Source organism: Tauraco erythrolophus, chromosome 7 (assembly GCF_009769465.1).
Source record: "Tauraco erythrolophus isolate bTauEry1 chromosome 7, bTauEry1.pri, whole genome shotgun sequence".
Taxonomy (NCBI): domain Eukaryota; kingdom Metazoa; phylum Chordata; class Aves; order Musophagiformes; family Musophagidae; genus Tauraco; species Tauraco erythrolophus.
This window is the reverse complement of record NC_141471.1, coordinates 19,835,180-19,854,944: the sequence shown is the minus strand read 5'-3', so window position 1 is coordinate 19,854,944 and position 19,765 is coordinate 19,835,180. Positions and strand designations below refer to the sequence as shown.

Here is a 19,765-nt window from a genome sequence, read left to right as displayed (position 1 = left end):
CAGGACAACACCCTTCCAGGATATCCACTCTGCTGTTTTGGGGGGACTTTGGGGTAAAGTCTGACTGTGCCACTTTCACATGGTTCTAGGGAAGCCATTGGAAAAGACAATCTACTCCTGTTTCCTTTTTTTTTTTTCCAAGTGAAATAAAAAAATTTCTAATGAAATGTTTCTCTCATAGGGTAGTGTGGAAAGAAATGTATTTTTCCCTGTCTCTGATCCTCTTTTTGATTACTATACAGACTTCACTCGAGGTTAAACTATAAAACATGAAGTCACTGTAAATCTTTCTGTAGGATGGTGTGCCAATTAGTTCATGGTGTCAGACTTGGTATTTGAGTACCTCTGTTATGGATGATGTGCTGCACAGCCTAGGGTCGGACAGGAACAAGAATAAACAGTAAGACAGTCCAGTTCTAGTTTATGTCTGTATGAAGTATCTTCTCAGTGATGTGGATGTGAAAGATGTCCCCAGGAAAGGGAAGGAACAGGCAAGTCACGCTTAAAAAGCGTCACCGTGAGAACTGGGTACCAATTCTTCCAGTTGGTTGCAGTAGAGGGAATGACATGAAACCTCCGTGAAGCTGTAAGGAAGAAATCTGGTGGTGAAATCTGATGTCTCAGTGCACAGATCCTGGTGAAGTAAGGGCTTGTTTTCCCTCTGCTGAGTGTGGGGAGCGAGATGCTGGCACAGGAACTGAGTGCCCAGGCATGCCTTGGGCCGGGACTGTGGATTGGGCTGCTGGGAGAGCAGGGCTGTGACCGGCTCGTGCCTGCTGTGGTGGCCCATGGGCTGTGACAAGCCACAGCAGAGCCTGACCAAGATTCCTGTTAAAGCTGGGAGTCGCTTTGACCTTGCTCCCTCCGTTCCTCCCCCATCTTGCTGCCGCCTCCAACTCTCCCAGCACTCACAGGAAAACAGCGTGGAACAATGCCTTTCTGTGCTCAGGACGATAAAACAGCCGTTTCTTTCCGAACTGCTGTAGAAGGGACCCTCCCTGTTCTTCCTGGGTGGTGGAGAGATGCAGATTTATCTGGGAAATTAATCTGGGAACAGAGACGAGGTTCGTCCTTCTCATGCTGCCACTGCTGCCAAAGAGGCACCGCTGCGTTTTGTTCCACCTGATCATCCCTCCTGGTACTCTGCATCTCAGCTGCCCCGTCCGTAGCACCCCGATGTGGGAAAGGATGGCAGGGCAGGCTGCTCCCCTCACCTTCCCTCTCTATGGCAGAGAGCACAGTGAGAGGTAGAGAATATAATGTTGAGAACCAAAAATGCGTAACTCTCACAACAGTGCCAGCATCCCTGCTAGACTTCGGCCTGGCAGAGGCTGAGGAAAGGATTCATTTTCTCCCTCCGGAGACGACGTTGCTCCAACCCTTCACAGGGAAGCCAGAAGGGAAGACGCTGCTCCTCCAGGACTATCTGGCAGGCAGCAGGACGGGGCCACCAGCCCTCCAGCCGTGGCAGCCCAGGCACAGCCCACCACCGGCCAGCTGCGTCCCTCCCTGCCCATGCTGGAGCACGCCACCTCCCACCGCCCGCAGCCAGACTGCCAGGTCATTTAATTTCATGCCTGAAAGGTGCCTCCTTTCAGACACCTGTTTTTGAAATGTTTGGTGCTGGTGACCGTAACGAGTTTGGGTATTACAGTGAAACGATTATGGGAAAAATCCTGCCTTGTCTTTAACAGAGTAACTCCAGAGCACATGTAGATTCTTCACATTCTTAATGCTTTTACCACAACAAAAATGATGTGCTCAGTGCAATTGATTCCAGTATTTAATTTGTTTTTCATCATCTCCTATCTCTGGAACATCCCTCTCCCTCTTAACAACGTATTTTCCTAGATTTCATGGCAAAGGACAAGATCAGCTTTGTGTTGCCATAATCTCTTTTGAAGCAGAAAATTGTTTCCAGTTTATCGAATATGGGATGGAAAAAACATCATATTTATGGATTGGTAAAACAGATAGACTTCCAATTGAGTTTAGTTCCAGGAAAAGTTTGTGATGATTATCTGGGAAAAAAAATGTTTTCATTATTAAGTGTCAAAAATGCTGCATTAAAGTTTGTTAGAATATAGTTATCCCAGGCTTCTAGTACTTGTTTTTGTTCCAAAGGTTACTGTAGCTTAAACCACTTTTTTATTTTAAATCTTATAATAGAGGAAATTCTGTAACGTATTTCTTGGTTTGAAATGAATTAGATCAGATTCACTAGTCTTCTCATCACCGTTTAAAATACCTTTCAAATGAAGACTGAAAAGTAAGACACTCACGATTTATTAAATCGCAGTAAGAACATGTCTTCTGGCTGGGGACTCACTGAACACTCTCTTCTTCCCTCCTCGTATCTGTTAGCATCTCATTACTTGATTTGCTGCCCTGTATTCTCAATGTCTGGGTGTCTCGGAGTCTTCTGTCCTGGTGATGGTAGCTGCATGCTATCCCAGCAAATCTCTATTTCATTCCCTGAGTGTGAATGAAATAATTAGCGTGGATAATCTGACTGGTTACAAGCTGGGCTGGTTACTCACTTTGTATCGTGTCAGCTTGCTTTTGCCTGGTATTGGTACCTACATTTGAGTTTATAAGGCCCTTATTGATTGGCATTGTTGCTTTGGCCACCAAATGGCAACTGGAGCTGGGGGTGGCTGGAGCTCAGCTACTCCCATGTGCCCAGGATGCTGCAGCGGTGATGAATGTCCATGGCAGCAGGCAGAGTCTGGGGCTGTCTGTGTCTGTCCCGCCTTCTTTCATCAGTCATGGCTGCTGGTCTTAGTCGCTTGCTTTTTGAGAAGTTTTGTTCCCAGTCATCTTCCAAAATCACAGCCCACTGTTAGCATTCGCTTTAGTGCTGGCATATAGGAACGCATTTTCAGAAGATCTTGTCTGAGGTCCCCTGTTGATGTGTGTCTACATTGTGGTGTATCATTGACATACTGGCACGTGAAAGTAGGCATTTGTGTGAGCAAAAGGCTGCTTTGGAGCCCACTGAGGAAGTGGAAGTCATCCGGTATCTGACTAATATATGCTTTTATGTAAACAGATAAACACACAAATGTTGTCAAAAAAAGTTACTGTTGTTTAGTGGCCTTTGATACCTGTGGAAAACACTGACCATACTTATTATGGTTCTTCTTCATCTCTTCTGCTTCTTAGGAATTTCTCAAGATATGTGCATGAAAGCATATCTGGTTTATGATAGTGTTGCTATGCGGTCTGCATTTGGCGTCCTGTGCCTGGTCTGTCACATTGCTGTTCTTTCCAAAGCAGGCAGTTGCGATGTCAGGTGCAAAGGATTTGGGCTGAGAAGTAGTCAGCTTGAGCAGATTAAATGCTTCGCAAACAAAAATCCTGGGTTTGAGCAAAGCAAAAATAGTAACAAGAAAGAAAAGGTGTAAAGTCATTAATCCTCAAACCTTATATACAGGCAAAGCTATTAGCCCAGTGTAGGTAAAAGAGAAAATATAGGTAATGCTGAAAAAAATTGTTTTCACTGGTTCCGAGAGGCATTAACTGCTTGTTTTAGGTGCCTGTCTCATGAGATCATTAGAAGTTTATTATCTGAGTGGTTGTTTGTTTTGTTCTTGTTTAACCAAGCAGATGTCTTTTTTATTGTCTGTTGCCATGCAAAAGCTGTCCAAACCAAGATGCGGTAAGCTGCTGCAACAAGGTATATGCAAACTAGTACCTGTGAGCCTTTGCACAAACTCTGTAGTGTCTTTCGAATCCTGTGGTAATCATTCACCTAGAAAAACAAGTCTGAAAGCAAATATATCTGGCTTTAACAAACGGTTCTCTTGTCTTACAGAGAGAGGATACAAGCCATGGAGAAACAGATTGCCAGTTTAACTGGTCTTGTTCAGTCTGCGCTTTTTAAAGGGCCAAATACAAGTAATAGCAAAGATGCTTCTAGGTAAAAAAAGAATTCATTAAATCTGTTTCTCTGTAATGATTTTAGTAATCAATCAAGAAAAATAATATTTGAATGTAATAGTAAAAAAAAACCCTGAATGCTCAATCATTTTTAAATATCTTTATCATCCCCATGAGAATGCTAGACAGAGAGGAAGAATATGCCAAATGATAGATGGAGATTAACTGCATTACTCTTCTTTGTGTTAAAAAGAATTAATGTAGCTACATCTCTATGCTTTCTACTACTTATACTCCATTCCTTGCTTAACTTGTATTAAAAGCTGATTTAAAAAAAAAAAAACAACTGACAAGCTACTGGTGATTTAAATTAAAAATATATATGCTAGACATGGCCATTTAATTTGCTGATTATAAATTTCACTACAGTTTTATTGTCAGTAAGTTAAAATTATGATTTTTCTTTTTATTACTTAGTGAGAAGATGATGTTGAAAATCGTGTCCAGCAAGAGCAGCACTGACACTGCAGGTAAGACAATTCACTTTTAATTTACAAATTGTTCAGGTATATGAATAGCTCTAACATTACTACCATTCCGACTTAAGGAAATGTCAAATTTACTTAAATTCCCATAGCTGTACTGGCAGAACTGAAGTTTAAGTTCAGGATATGGGAGTCCATCACATCTTTGTTAAGAGAGGAATTTCTGACAGGTTGAGGTGGTCTTTGGAATGAATCTCACACCTATGCTGAACGGTTTAAATGAGATACAAGAGTCTCTGCATATGGTGAATTTTCCAGTGACTCATACTGTTTATAGTATATATCTGTCACTGACACCAGATGTATCCAAATTACTGTAGAAGGCTAAATATTTAATTCTTATTCTGGTCACTTGAACTTTTCTCCAAGATTCCTCCTTTAGTAGGATGCCATGTGTGTAATGACACTAAGGAATTTAGCAGTCAGCAAGATAGCACTTTCCCTAATTAAGCCATATTGATGGGTTGCTAATTATTAGTGTGAGCCTAAACTGTTCTGAGCAAGCATCAATTATGAAGCCAATAAGAGCTGGTCTTAATTTAGCTTCCCACTTGGAGAGCTGTGAAGTGTTTAAAAGAAGGAGTTAAGGCTGTTGTGAAAGAAGATCGCCATTTGATTGGAACTCTTCCTGTAAGGGCTGCTGCTGGGGATGTCTGCAGGGTGTTCATGTGTTTATATGCCTCCTCTTCACCCTTTGTCATGCACTGAATGCAAATAGAGGCAGTTCTCTACTTCCTGGTAATGCTCTTCCCACAAGGAGGTCTGTGCTTCGGCAGGTTGTAAACCACACACATTTATTAGCAAATCTGTTATGCTCTTTACTAGCCTTTCTGTTGGAGCTGTTAGTTCACGTTCAGGATTCCTGTTTATCTGGAATTGCAGTATGTCCTCCTAACTGACGGAAATCAAACCAGACCTGGAAACTATCAAACATAGGCAAGAATGAGCAAGCTAAAGTCCTGGTGTTGGAGTTTTGCTCCCAAACCACTCTCTGGTCTCCTTCCAACTCTTTCTTTCCCACTGGCCCCTGGATGGGGAGAGCAATACTTCAGGCTGTGAAAATAAGTTGTAATTTATCAGTTTCAGACAACTTACTGAAAAGTCCATCATGTTTCAAAACAGCCACAAAATGCTTCTAAAATTTTCTTTATTTCAACGTCATCATACACTGAGAATTCATGGTATTTCCCACTTGCACTGGCCTTGTCTCATATAGAGCACCTACGAAACCATCAAAATCTGCACCCACATTGCCTTGTTTTCTTCTTTGTATTGTATTGCAGTTCGACCTTTCCACTTTCACTGTGTTTGTACTAATTTAGATAAGTTCTTTGCCGGAGGACACTGAGTTGGAGATCCTGATCTAAGTGGGCCCTGCTTTGAGTGGGAGTTTGGACCAGATGATATCCAAAGGTCCCTTTCAACCTAAATTATTCAGGGATTTGTGTGTGTGTGTGTGAATGTGCTCTCAATGAAATGAGAAAAGAAACAATATTCATTGGGAAAACAGCCTGCCCTACACAAAGTGAAGGTGGGGATTCCTCGGCGTGGAAGTCATGCCTAGCCCACCAGAATAGCGTGGTTCAACTGACCAGCAGCCATTTCCTGCTGCTGTTCTTCCCAAAGACTCCTCACTACCTTGTCATATGACTGAACGTATGTCCCTGAAACAGCCAAATTACATATAACAGCTGCCATGTTCAAGCGGGGTGGGGGGGGCGGGGCATGTAATTTACTGTCAAAAGACCAGATCTGCATCTGTCACTTACTGACCTGACAGAAACATTGACTTTGTCACACGGCCATGCCCATATCCAACATGTGAGGAAGGAGCTGTGCAATAGATGCCTTTCTGATCACTTGGGGGATGGAGATAGGGCAGTGGGGCCAGCCATGCAGCCAGCCGTCTGCAAGGATCCCTATCAGTGCTATAAAGTATAGTTGTAACTCCAGCATCTGCATCCCTAAATCCTGTCCTTCCAGCATGACTCAGCCACAAAATTAAACTGTGGCACCTGCTTTTGAAATCGCACGTGACAGGGTATAATGAGTCAATGCATTCCCAGCTTACTTGAAAATTAGGCAATCTGCCAGAATACGTTGCAGAATGTTTCTCCTTTTTGTAAATATGCTTGGGTTTAAACGTGCCAGCAGTGTCTAGGAACACTTTTGTTACCGCCGTTTTGTTCTTCAATTCTCCCCAATCCTTATTAAGTATAGCCATTTAGACAGTCGACTCTTAGTATACAATTCCACTTGACAACTCTGCACTGAGATACCAGTTTTAGCAATTTCAAAGTCTATTTGAAAGAAAAAGTGGTGTAAAATGTTGATTGAGCAGTCCTTTCTAGAGCACTGGTAAGCAGAAATGTGAATTGCTTCCCGTCCTGAACAATAAAACATCTGTGTAGGATAAAATTGGCTCATCAGTGTTGAACTAACATTGTATTTTATAGTATATATTCCACTGATAGGAGACTTTCATGCAAAAAATAGAGCACTAGCTCACTTGGGAAGGGAAAGACACCAAATTTTCGAAATCCCAGAAAACTCTCTCTACAGCAAGATTGTGAATACTCTGGTAGTTCATAGAAACCAAATTGTTGTATTTAACATGTTTTTGCTTTGCCGGTCTGTAGCAGATTCTTTAGCCTCAAATATTAAAGAGCCTAAATAAAAATGCCTTTTCACTGGGGAAAATGAGCCTGTAACAATCATGCTTGTCTGCATTTCTAATGTTTTATTGCTTTAGGCTCAGTTCTTTCATGGGCGGTGGGTTCAAAGAGCAGTAACCTTCCACAGGCTGACTATGTCTCTTCTATTAATGTTAGGAGAAATCCCATGACTGAATCTTTATAACCTTCTTCAGTTCATCAAAAGTGAATGGCATCAAGGGACTCTTCACTTAGGAACAGCATGTGACTCCAAAACCAAATCATACTAGGAAGAGTCTCCTTGAGATTACTAACAAATTTGATGAGAAATTCTCGCCTACCTTCTTTTCTGTTATATTTTTGTTCATCAAGTGGTGAGATTGATAGATTAAATACCAGATTCATTGATTAAACTGAGATCAGTTGTATCATAGATTACCAAAAAAAGCATTAGTTCTTTGCTAGTTACTGCCTTGTTGGAAGAGGAAGAAGGACATTTCAGTACTTCCTGAAAAGGGATCAAGGAGTCTTTCTACACTAACAGCATCAGTACAAACCAAGGGAGGGAGATGGCAGCAGGGAGAAGTATTACACATGTAGGGCTTGGATTTGATTCCTCACTCTTTGTGAACTATCTTGTCATCTGTTCATGCCTTTTTCACATGCATGACTCTTGCTGTGATGATCTGTGGATTAAAAACCTTGTCCATATCTGCTTGTTTATCTCAGATTCAAAGAGAGATCGTGCCAGTCTTTGAACTGTGTCAGCATTTGTGGGTAAAACATGATCCCAAATTCATTCTGGATCAATGATGTGAAGTTGCACACTAATATATCTAGAATATTCTATTATTTTAAGGGTGCTTTAGTGCCTGGACATAATAGCTTGTTAATGTTGGAATTGCAACCTTAATATTGCATTTGTCTATTTGTTTAGTGGATTCTAACTGAATGGTAAGAGAACTAAGTAACTGTCACGTGTCTCCCTAAATGATGCTTGAAAATGTTGTGGCTCTTTAATAAGGAGATGAGTAATTTGTTAAGAAACATTGCTGGGCATCTTCTAGTGACCTTTTTTCCTAGTCTGCTTCAAAACAAAATCTTAGCATCTTAGAAAGAAAAATAAAATCTGGAAAACAGAAAGAGAGTGATGTCTTTGCAACCATAGCAAAAGTCAAGTGTCAGGGAGCAGAATTTGAGCCTGGGCAAATAGCAAACCTTTCTCCTTTCTGCACATCAGTTCTCTTTGTACTTCAAAAATGGCAGCTTAGTTCATTAGCCTTTGTGAGGAAAGTTAACATTTGGGTTTTGTCCAGAGTATTAGAGAATTATGGAAGAGTTTTGCATTCAGGCCCCCTTGCCTAGCTCCAGCAAGGGTTTATTTAAAAAGCTGAGAGCCAACGCCATTTCTTTCCCTTCAGTCCATCTGGCCGTACATCTAATCGCAAAGCTACAGCCTGGGACTATTTCCAAAAGTGAGCTATACTCCCTAGATGAAGCAGCCACTCATTCAGCTACCCTTTTATTCCTTTTTGATGAAAATATGTATCTCTGAGAAATCAGTTGCTGATCCTTTCTGCGCTCCCACGCTCACGCAGTGTCTGTGGTTGTGTTTCACACCCTGGGGAGTCTCACGTCGTGCTTCACAGGCTCTGAGCACGCCCCGCAGCAAGGACACAGTGGCAGCTGAGAGTACCTAATGGGGAGAAGAGGTGGCTGAGGCAGCAGAGGAGGAGGAGAGCTGCTTTGTAGGGAGTCGGAGACATTTATTGTTTACAGAAGCAGATCACAGTTCATCTACACTAAAAGGAAAGCAGGCACCCTTTCCTGAGAAAATATGTGAATTGACTGGGGTCCAGCATGGGGGGAGAGACAGGCAGGGACTGATTCATGCCTTGGCTGCATCAGCACAGGGTCAGGGACTGAGGTTTTGGAGCTTTTACTTGAGGGAAAGAATAGCAGAAAGGTAGATGTGCTTTCAAAAATAGTCCAGATTTGTGGCTAGGGATCAGAACTCTCGGAGGCTTATCCACGTTTTTCAGACTCTCTGGTGGTTTCTGTCTGTAGGGTTTATGAACTAAACACCCTTTTCTTAAACAAGTGCAAAAAATAGTGCATGTGGGAGGAAAATAGATGCTTGACTGTAGGAAAAACTGCAGTGTACATGTAGACAGTTAAGTATCAGCATATATTAGACTGAAGCATGGGGTGGGTACAGATTGGCAGTGAACAAGGACTGTTTATTTCTTGGGTGTTGCTTTCTGTTAAGTAGCTCTTTGACACTCAAGAGAGCATTGAATCATGCTGGAGTATTGCAAAAATGTGCAGCAGCTTGCTTAGCAGTGAAATGAAAAGTGCTGTTGTTGAAGCACCAAGCAGATCTGGCTGGAGCACGTTTAGGTGCGGTATAGCATTACAGCAGCCAGCACCAGGCTAGAACCGCGTTTTGTTGGAGCGTGTCTCCGGAAGCCTATGGCGTAGCACACCGTGTATAGCACGGGTATATATAGCAGGCAGAGGGGCCTGTTCTTTTGCTGACAGGAATTGCAAATGTAGGTAAAGCAAGAAACTTGATTCTTCAGAAACCTTTTAGCCTATTTTTAAATAAAAAGAGTCTGGCATAATTTCCATCCTTTAAAAACACTTCCCCCAGATGAATTTTGCAAAGGCTTTTTTTGAGATATCCTCACCTGTTCGCAAAGGAATAACTGTTGTTATGCCGAGCTGTACTCACTCAGGCACATTTGGAGACTTTGCTGATTGAAAAGACTACTAGGGATGAGAGGGCGGGGATAAAACTTACCACTCTTGGGCTCATACTCATTCCAGCTGTAACAACTTGTCATGTCATGTCCTTTAGACATTGAAAACTTGCCTTCAACAGGCAAAGAAAAGCTTGCAACACTAATTTCTGCTTGATTTCATTGAATGTGACAGCATATGTGCTTGTGAGAACAAATGCAGATTCATTGATAAGTTATTTTCTGTTTCCTCAGATTTTTTTGTTTTGTTCATAGAGAAGGAAGGAAATGAAGTGGGGAACGGCATAATGCAATAGTTCAGGGAGTGGCAGCCATCTGAGCCCAAGGGACAAGGTGGATCCGGCGCTGTGATCAGAAGAGTGTGCAGGGCTACGTAGTGCTGGACTTAGAAAATGAAGTGTGTCCTACTGACAGTCTGTCATTTTGCCTGTTGGCGGTGGGGAGGGGAAAGGACACATTAGAAAGAAAATTTGAAGAATATGGATGTGTAGGTGCAAATCGCAGGAAGAAGTTGTAACGTGACTGTTAGCAGATGAGCTGGAATTTGCTTCTACCCTGTAAATAAAGCTTCCTCCCAGGTACTTGAGACTAAAACAACAAGCTTGGCATTGGTGCTGTGTAGAGGAACAGTATTATTTAACAAAGAAAGTCTGGTGAGGACACTGAGGATTATTCTCAGAGTGTGGCTCTGCTCACTTCCTTGTGTTATGCTGTATTCCCTTGTAAACACTGTCCTGAATAAGTGACAGACTAAAGAGGAGTGGGTGGATGCAACACTGTTGGAGAGCACTTCTCTGCCATTTTTTCATTTCACTTCTCCTGGTCTTATACGTTAGCTGATAGAAATAATGCAATTATTGCATTATTGCAATTGTGCTTTAAGCAGCAAAGCAAGATTCTCTATAGAAATCTTTACCCCGCACTTGACAGTGTGACTGAATCTCTCTCCAGTGATAATTAATGAACAAATATGCAATTTAGGAGTCCTGCGAACTTGCACCATCTTGGTCTCAGCAGCAAATTAAATTGGTGCTGAAAGTAGCTTTGGGATTGTCCTCCTTTAATTTGCTGCTGTTTTGTGTAATCTGCAGTTATAGCTTATTACCCCATCTCCATTGTCTGTGGTAGGAGGCATTGTGGTAATGCAATGCTCTGATATGGCTAAAGTTCCAGCACAGATATGCTTTAATATTGTAGAGTCTTCCCTCAAAATATATTGGATAAGGAGGTGCGAGTCACCTGTTAATACTGAGCACTGGCAGCTGCAATTTTGTTTCTTGTCCATCTGTGTGAAATGTGTGTGGTGGATTCAGTGGGCAGAGGAATGATCATGTTTGCACCTTCTCTGCTGGTGAGCTCAGCCTGTGCTGCTGCTTATTGCAGGTGCTGCTAACGTATCTGGGGGGAAGAACGCACTGGCAACTGTGGAGTCAGCTGTCATCCATCACCCCGCTGGAGGCCCATCAATGCAAGTCAGCCTGCATGGTATGAAACGCAACGTGTCGGATCTCCGGCTGCAGCTGCATCAGATGAAGCAGCTACAGGTATGCTTATCTGGGTAATGCCAGGAAAGTGGGTTGTCAGCAAATGCCCTTTTCCTTCCTTCCCTCCTCTCTCTCTTTCTCTCTCTTTTACCTTTTGTACGTGAGTGACTCTCAGTAGCAGAGTTCTAGCAAAGGGAAGACCCAAGTATTGCAGATGCCAAAGCATATTCTGCTCTAGCACATGCCACTTACATAGTCCTAGAGGTATGACAATTAGCTCAGTTTAACTACTGCTGCTCAGGTATTGAGAAATAACTTCATTTCTAGCTTTGGTCGATGACTGTAGACATTAAAGCAGTATTTCTATTACAATAATATCAAGTCTGTTGTTACAGTTTGGAGCCTGCTATGCTATGTGCAGTATAAACATGTTGGAAGAGCCATGTTCCTGCTCCATACTGTTAACAGTTCAGACAGTTTTTAAGTTCCTGAATAAACAACTTTGATGTCAGGAAACCCAAGAGTAGTTGAGGATCAGTAGATATACATTAAGCCAGAGTTTGAGTCCTATATTTACAGAATCCAGAAGAATAGCCAACTTGAGCAGCAAGGAAAAAAGATATTTCAAAAGTTGCTGCAAAGGTGTGTTGTGCCCTACTTACGTTCACATTTTACCAGTACCTTCTTAACATACATCAACACCTCAAAACCTGCAAAAACAATATGAACAATGAAGAGTTAACCAAAATGTTCTGTTGATTCATACCATCATGCTGCAAATGTAAATATATGCTGTTCATCTGAGACACCGTGAAAATAAGCCTATGCAGCTGTACAGGTCTTCAGCCCTTCACTTAATTGGAAACTGAAGAGCACTGTGTGTTGTCTCAGAAGACGTAAAAGGAGGTAAAGCGGTTTCTTGTAAGAGTGAACAGCAGGGGAAACTTCAATATTCTGCCAGTCTTCCTTGTCTGGAAAGTGACATCACATATTTGGTATTGTAGGGCTACAGCTACTGCTTTTATGACCAAGGTAGTTTTGCATATGGGAATGGTATTATGTAAATCTCCTTTGATTTGCTGATTAATTTTAGAACAGAATAATGATAATACAGATCAGAATTCAGAGCATGTTTTGCCTTCACTTCCTTAACTAAAAGAAATTGAATTATGAACCAGTCATAGGGCAAGGGAGCAGAAAGGTGAAGTAAACATCAGGGTAAAGAAAATGTGGCTGAGACTGAGAATGCTGTGAGAAGGTCCTGTGCTCAGTTTGCTGGAAATGAAGAGATGGCAGCAGATATTTGGAGCAAGTAGTTGTGTCAGCCAGGTGACCTCTGCCTATGATACAGCACCGATGTATTTACATTTTCAGTTTACGATAAGTATGTTCCTATAGCAAATGTGTCTTTCAGAAGCTGTTCCCAGCAGTGCTGCCAACATGCTGGCCATCACGGTCCCCATCTAATTTCAAGACTCTGGCTTGGAATCTCTGCCCTGGCACATTATATATAAGCATATTCTTCCACGTTTGTGCCTCAGACCACTGCAGCCCCTCTGTCCTTCTGTAACCTCATGTGCCAAAGGCAGCTCTTGGCAAATGCCTGTGGTCCAGCCACCAGCTGTGCTTAGCATGTGGCCTCATAAAGTGGGATGGAAGCTGCAGTGCTGCACTGGAGGCAGCGAGCACATCATTGTCACAGGGTCTGCTCGCAGAGGAGGTGGCATTTCCCTAGTTGTACCTTGTCTCCACAGCCCTGCCTGGAGCAGTAACCTTGCTTTTGATCACATATAGCGTTATGGCACACAGGAGTGAAGAAACTGGTACCATCTGCACAAATCAATGCTGCCAAGGAAGTGTTGAGAAGGAAAAAAGGACATATCCCGAGTGTGCTCATTAACTCTGGCTGGCTTCCCCTGTTTCAGAAATGATAGCAAATTTGGTATGTCATGCCAGTAGGAAGTGGGCAAATTTGTGACAGTCGGATGGAAGAACCTGTAGCTCAAGGGAAACTTTGGTATATTACATATAAATTACATTCATGAGAGTTTTTGTCATGACTTTCCCAAATGGGTGGAATTCTTTTGAAAAAGAGCTCACAGTTTGTAGGGCAGCAAGTGAAACAGGTGGTGTTTTAAACTGAAAGAGTGTTGAAATATCACACTTCGAAAGAAAAACTTTGCACTATATTTTTGGGAAAATAATTCTCAGTAAAAGGGAAAAGTATTTTTCTGTTTTTCCAGGTTGTTTGCATAATATGTTTGACTGTACTTCATATTTTTCACTTTCACTGTTTCTCCTGGGTTGACAGTCAGTTTGTTCCTGTTTGTGAGAATTCTTCTTACAGTGACAGACTAAAAGAAACACTCCCAAAGAACTGAAAAAGATGATTGCATGGGCACAAAAGTTGGCAGGATAACTAAGAAACAGGAACAGGAGATAAAACTATATTTAATATTGTCTATGGTTCTGTTTTCAATTGATGATACCACTGCAAGTTCTTACTCATTTGCTTAACAGAATCAGAGAAACATATGACGGAAAAGACTCATTAATTCATGTAGCCTTTGTCTGTGCTGGCAAAATCCTCTTTTTTAAAACATATCCAGCAGCAATTGATCCAGATGTATTGATTCACACACCAGTTAAATGTATATGTTACCAGATGCCACCAAGAAGTTAAGACTGTTTCAGTCTGTGGTTGGATTTTAAGTAGAGATTCTTGAAATAAAGACATTTATATCATGGCTGTTGATAGAGGTTAGATACACTTCTTGCTACTCCACTAGCACCTTCCTTAAGCACTCTGATTTTCAGAGGTACTCAAGACAGACTAGTTTCATGGTGCCATGGTGTTTTCCTCATTGCCAGAGACAGGCTATAACCCAGCCTCTGTCCTGGATGCGTTTGTTGTTGGTAAGACTGGAGCCCATGATGAGTTCAGAGGGGTTTTTCATACTGTACTCCCAGATAGTAAGAGCTCTTAGTGGCAGGTTTGAACCAAGCCTTAGAGTATGTGTTCATGGTATATATCATTAGCTTATATGTACATTGGATTTTTTGTCTATTCCTTCCTTTCTTTAATTGAACACATTTTAAGGAAAAGCAGTCAGATATGATTAAGGTTCAGCATTAGGAATGTGTCTGCATGCATTCTTTTCATTCATTCGATGTATTATTTGCAGGGAAATGAGTGCTGCAGAGAGGATAGAAAATGTAATAATAATACTGTCATAAATGGTATATGATAGTTTCACAAGTGTAACTTTGAATTAGAAATTCAAATACGTTTCGAGCTGCATTGTAGAATTGGTGAGACTATGTTTAATCTACGTATGGTAACAAACTTCAGGAATTAGATAATTAGATTCTACAGAGATCCTGAGCTGCAGTCAGTCGGTCCCTGTTTGTGGCTGTGCACTGTAGTGTGTGAGGAGGTGCGTGGCCCAGAAGCCTCTCCCAGCAGGGCCTGGGAGGCTCCCACTGGACAGGTCATGCTTGTCCCCTAACGAGAAGCAGGGCTGTGAACTAATACTTGGTTTTCCAGTTACCTGCCTTATAGATAATAATTGATTCAAAGTGAACTAAAGTGGTTATCAGATTATTCTCGAAGTGGGTGCCAGAGGCAGTGCTGGGGGGCTTGTGAGAGAGCAGTGATATAGATAACGGCTGGAGCAGGAGCCGAAGAAGAGGGACCAGGTAGGTATCTGGAGAGATTGGTGAGGCTGGAAGTCAGAGCCAAGGGTAATGTATGTAGGAGAGGATGCTAGAATTCTAAAAAATCGTGTTAAATTTCTTTGTGTTTGATTGCTGCTTGAAGTTATAAGTCAACTCTAATTAGTATGAAATTGTGATTTGGTGGTGACAGGAAAGCCTGCATTGCTTTTCCTTAGCTTTGGGCTTTGGAACTTTGACACTGTTTTAACAAAGTTTCTTTTCAAGTGTGAATGTCTAAGATTGTTTATTTGGTTTATTTTCAAGCAAACTTGAAGTACAAAAAGTTCTACTCTGTGGAACCAGAATAACTCTGGCAGATCCATAAACCTTACTCTAGTTGAGGGGATAGAGTAACTGGCATAGGTGGTCTGAGACACAAATGGAGTGAGCACTTAGCCAGGGAGTCTCAGATCTGATACCTGCTCGCAGAAGAAAGGTAAGAATCAAGTTCAGTTCCAGAAGGTGGAGATAAACGTTCTGTAGTGGCCAGAGGCTGCCTCCTCTTCCTCACCCACAGCTCTTTGCTCCTGCTCGCCCTGCCTCATGTTGTCCTTTGGCTGGTGACTCTACCCTGCTTAACCGCACAAGTACTCCTCTCCCCTGTTTTCTTCTCTTCTTTCTCTGCACTCATCTGTACCTCTCCCTTCTCATCTTCTGTCACTGTTCCCCAAGCATGAACAAAACCACGTTTTCCAGAAGTAGCCAAGTATTGCATTAATTTTCATAGAAATGGCAAAAACATCTCTTTGATACCAAGATGAGTCATTTCCCAGACTTCAAGAGCTCACTCCAAACATTGAGGTTTGGGAGTCCTCAACATACAAGCTTTTTGAAATATTGCTGAGTTATGTTTTTATTCCCTAATTTTGTTACCAGAAATGGATGAACTTTAATGACTGAAACTCTCTAATACTCTTCAAGCACTGCATAAATGGAAGTGACAAGCACCTTAGCTGTAGGTGTCACTACAATAAATATAGATCCCCTATATACCCTCATAGTAGGAAAAAAAGCGTACCTGCCATTGCACAACCTCACACTCATACATCAATTTTGCTACTACTGAGAGTCACTTTTCCTAGCTGAGGAACATAGAGGACAAATTCTGGACACCTGAGACTTAAGTCTGACTCCGTTACTGATGTTCTCACTGGTGTCAGATCAGTCATTTCACGTGTCACAAGTCACTTCCCTGTGTCAAATTTTCCCGCTTTTTTAAGAGCTGTGAATAAACTGTATGACTGAAGTGTTACATGCTCGTTCACTCATTTATTCATTCATTTTATGTTTTCCTTCTTGAAAATATGCCACAGTGAAAGCGATGTGTGTCTCAGCTGTGCTGGCCTCGCTATAAGATATTAATTTATCAAATCCAAACATTAATCCCATAGTGGGAAGAAATACATATATGCACTGTCTTCAAAAGAATTTAGTCTGGTATAAAGCAGCTGACAACGTTTATAAATCTGTGCTGTTTCAAATGTTTTCCAGCTTCATTTTTTTTCCCTAAATGCTAACACTTATCTTCAGCTGAGTTTTGAGCTAACACCTCCTGCTTGTCACAGCTCAGACCCCCCTGCACACTTTCAGTGAAGTGTTACCCTCCCTCTCATCACAGTTGTGTCGCTGGAGAAGGCAGAGTCACACACAAGGACTGAAGAGTCAGGAGGGGAGAGTTGAGTTTGTTCCTCTAACTCCCATACTGATTGGAAAGAATGACCTGGGCAAAGGCTTTTTTTCCCCTGATTCCCCTGAATTCTCTTAAATCAACTTAGAAGTCTTATTGCATTATACTGTCTTGTAGGTAACTAATTTTTGTGATTCTTCCTGTTAGGCTGTGGTTTTACTTTGTGTGTTGAATGTGGTTTGGGTGTTAAGCCTGGATGTTTAGAAGACAGTGGACAGTTCAATTGCTAGTTTTAAAACTGGAACTTCGTCTCCCAGTTGACACAGGTGTTTTTCAAAATCTTACAGTAAGAGATGTTTGCTGGGCTAAAAGAGTTGTGTTCATGTCGCCTTTATCCTAAAGCTGTGGCTAGATGGAGCCCTGCTTATCACTTCGAATCTTGTGATTTGCGTAGGAGACTTAAACAGATTTGGTTTGTGTGATTGTGGGGCACAGCTGCTCTAGGGCTACTCACAGAAGAATACGGTCTAGTTTGCTTTCTTAGCTTTGCTCTGCAAATTTAATATCAGTAAGAAAATTAATGCTTTAGGTACTTAATATAAGGCTAAAATAACAAAGAAGGTATGAATTTTACAGTTCTCAGAAAATTAGTATACTTTAAAGGTTTTTTTTTTTTGGTGAGTGAAGGAGGTTTTATGTATTGTGAATGAAGTGTATGTCTGTCACCAAATTCCACTGGCACAATCCTTCCTCTGCCACTTGAGAGACTGAAAAATTCCATTCTGAAAACAGCAGTGCATTCCAGCCTTGTCATTAATGTGTGGGATTATCCACCAGGCATGTATAGGCAGCGCAACGCATAAGCTTGTGAGATACGCACGAAGTGGAAGTGAAGCTTCCGGCATTCTCGTGACATGTGATTAATTCTTGATGCATGCTGGACTGAGCAGACTAAAGGGGCCACAATCCTTGCAGAAGTTGTGCACTGAAGGTGAAGTACTGATCCCAACATCTTTTTTTCGTCAGCTTTCAACCGGAAGTTAGATATATACATTAGAGGTTAATCAGATTTAGGTTTTTCTCACCTCCAATACTTCCTCATGGAATAATGTTTATAGGTAAAGTTAAAGAGGGAAAGAAGAAGGTAAAAACTCTCTCTCGCTGTAAGGTTGTGTTTATCCCAACCTATTTCTGAGCTCTGCAATGTATTCTGTTGCCAGGGATGTCAGTCAAGCAGGAAAAATTGAAGTTGATTTCTTTTGTGCAACAGCTGCAGAACCAGGAGATGCTGAGGGCAATGGTGAAGAAAGCAGAGCTGGAAATCAATGGCAAAGTGATTGAAACAGTGAAGAGGCTTGAAGATCCTGTGCAGCGACAGCGCAACCTGGTGGAACAGGAAAGGCAGAAATACCTCAACGAGGAGGAAAAGATTGTAAAGAAGTTATGGTGGGTTGAGAAACCTCTTCGAGTTTGCTGCCTTTGACCTGGCTGTTTCTTCCATAAACTAGTAGCTTTCATCACTGTCTTCAGTGAAACTGTACCTGTGTATGCTGTTTTAGCTGTGTTTCCTTGCGCTCATATTGGCTGTAAAACTGTGTCTGTGTTGCACAAATCACTGGTCCTAACTGGGAGTCCTTCTTAGCATAGCCCACTGGGTAAGTCCCACCAGAACAAAGAGTTTCGGTGTCTTCAGAAGCTCGCTATAAGGAAGGTGACCACCTCCTCCTTCTGAAAGCCTCTCCCTACCCTAATTCTCACCTTCAGCTTTATGTATTACATTTTAGGGAAAGAGGAAGGAATTTCCTCAAGATCAAATGGATGCAAAGGAAGGTAATGCATTGGGCTTTAAGTATAAAAATCAGGTTTCAATAGTAAGTGCTTTGGCTATTGCATGGAAGATGTGCTGGAAGCTCATAAGCTCAATTGTAATGGACTGAAATTTAATTGTAGTCAGCAATGCCAGTCTCCATCTCAAATATACTCACTGGGATTTCCTTACACTAAACTGCAGTGAAAAAATACTGTTGTTTTTGTTGTTGTGTAAAGGCTCTTGGTAAGACTTTTTTCCTCAAAACTTTGGCCTACCAAGACTGGTGGGATCCAGTTGTTTGTTTTAGTCCATGTTCAGAGTCAGCAGGAAGCAAGACAAAGCTGAAATCAATAAACAATTTAACTACTTCTAACACTCACATTTGTAAGATGCTATATAACTAATTATTTCTCATTATTGCATTTAGTTCACACCTGAAGAATTGCTCCATAATAGAGTGAAACTTTCTAGTCAGCTTGTCATTGGAAATGATGATTGAAGAGCTGTAGGAGTACAGTTATTGACAGCTGAGGAGGGTAAATCTTTCCTGTTGATCAATGTGTTGTCAGATGAATATGACTTGTAATAAAAATGGTGCATCTGTGAAGGCAAAGTAGAATGTTACTAGGGGAGTGTATGTTTTCTGTGAACAAAAGTTGAACATGTAGTAATAGTCCATTCTGGTGTATATAATCCTCTCAGCTGGTTTGTAATCTTAAATAACATTGTGTTGTAGTCTTCAGTAATTATCCTCCAGTTCATCACTTTATTCCTGTGTACCTCATTGCCTGCTTTCTATGTTGGTTGTTCTATGTGGAAAGAAAAATTTGTGTGATGGCTGTTGATCGCATTGCCTCATAAAAAGGATACTGAGTGAGGTCAAGTGCAAATGGCATTAGTTGTTACAATTGTTCATTTAGGATACAGCTTTGATTGCAGTATGGTTCAGGTTTAACAGTGTTTGGATTTTTTTCTGTTAGCAGAGTTTCTGCTGCTTCTCTGCTACTTCATTTGTTAATGTTACAGGAAAGTGTCGTACTTAGATAATTCATATGCTATAAATGTTAATTCAACCCTTTTAGATACAAGCTAGAAACAAATGTTAAATCACAAAAATTTTTCATCAGCTGTGTCCAATGAGATTTCTTTGTCATGTATTTGCACGTTTGGAGGATCAGATCCCAAAAGAAAAAGCAGATCTGACAACAACGCTTTAAGTTCAACAGCTGATGGCTGTTACTAACGAAGAGCATACATCACAAAATCACACATCAAATGTCACTG

General features: G+C 41.5%; 1 protein-coding gene across 7 annotated transcripts in view; it reads left to right on the top strand.

Moving 5' to 3' along the window:
- Positions 1-19,765, top strand: part of KIAA1217 (KIAA1217 ortholog) — a 255,715-nt gene that overhangs the window by 209,013 nt on the left and 26,937 nt on the right. For 5 of the 7 annotated variants that reach the window (XM_086614399.1, XM_086614401.1, XM_086614400.1 and 2 more), the window contains 4 exons: positions 3,818-3,922; positions 4,360-4,412; positions 11,227-11,387; positions 17,942-18,117. In XM_086614399.1, coding sequence (XP_086470525.1) covers positions 3,818-3,922; positions 4,360-4,412; positions 11,227-11,387; positions 17,942-18,117 — 495 coding nt within the window. The remainder of the gene's footprint in view (positions 1-3,817; positions 3,923-4,359; positions 4,413-11,226; positions 11,388-17,941; positions 18,118-19,765) is intronic. The other 2 variants (XM_086614402.1, XM_009991096.2) reach the window with 1 other exon arrangement.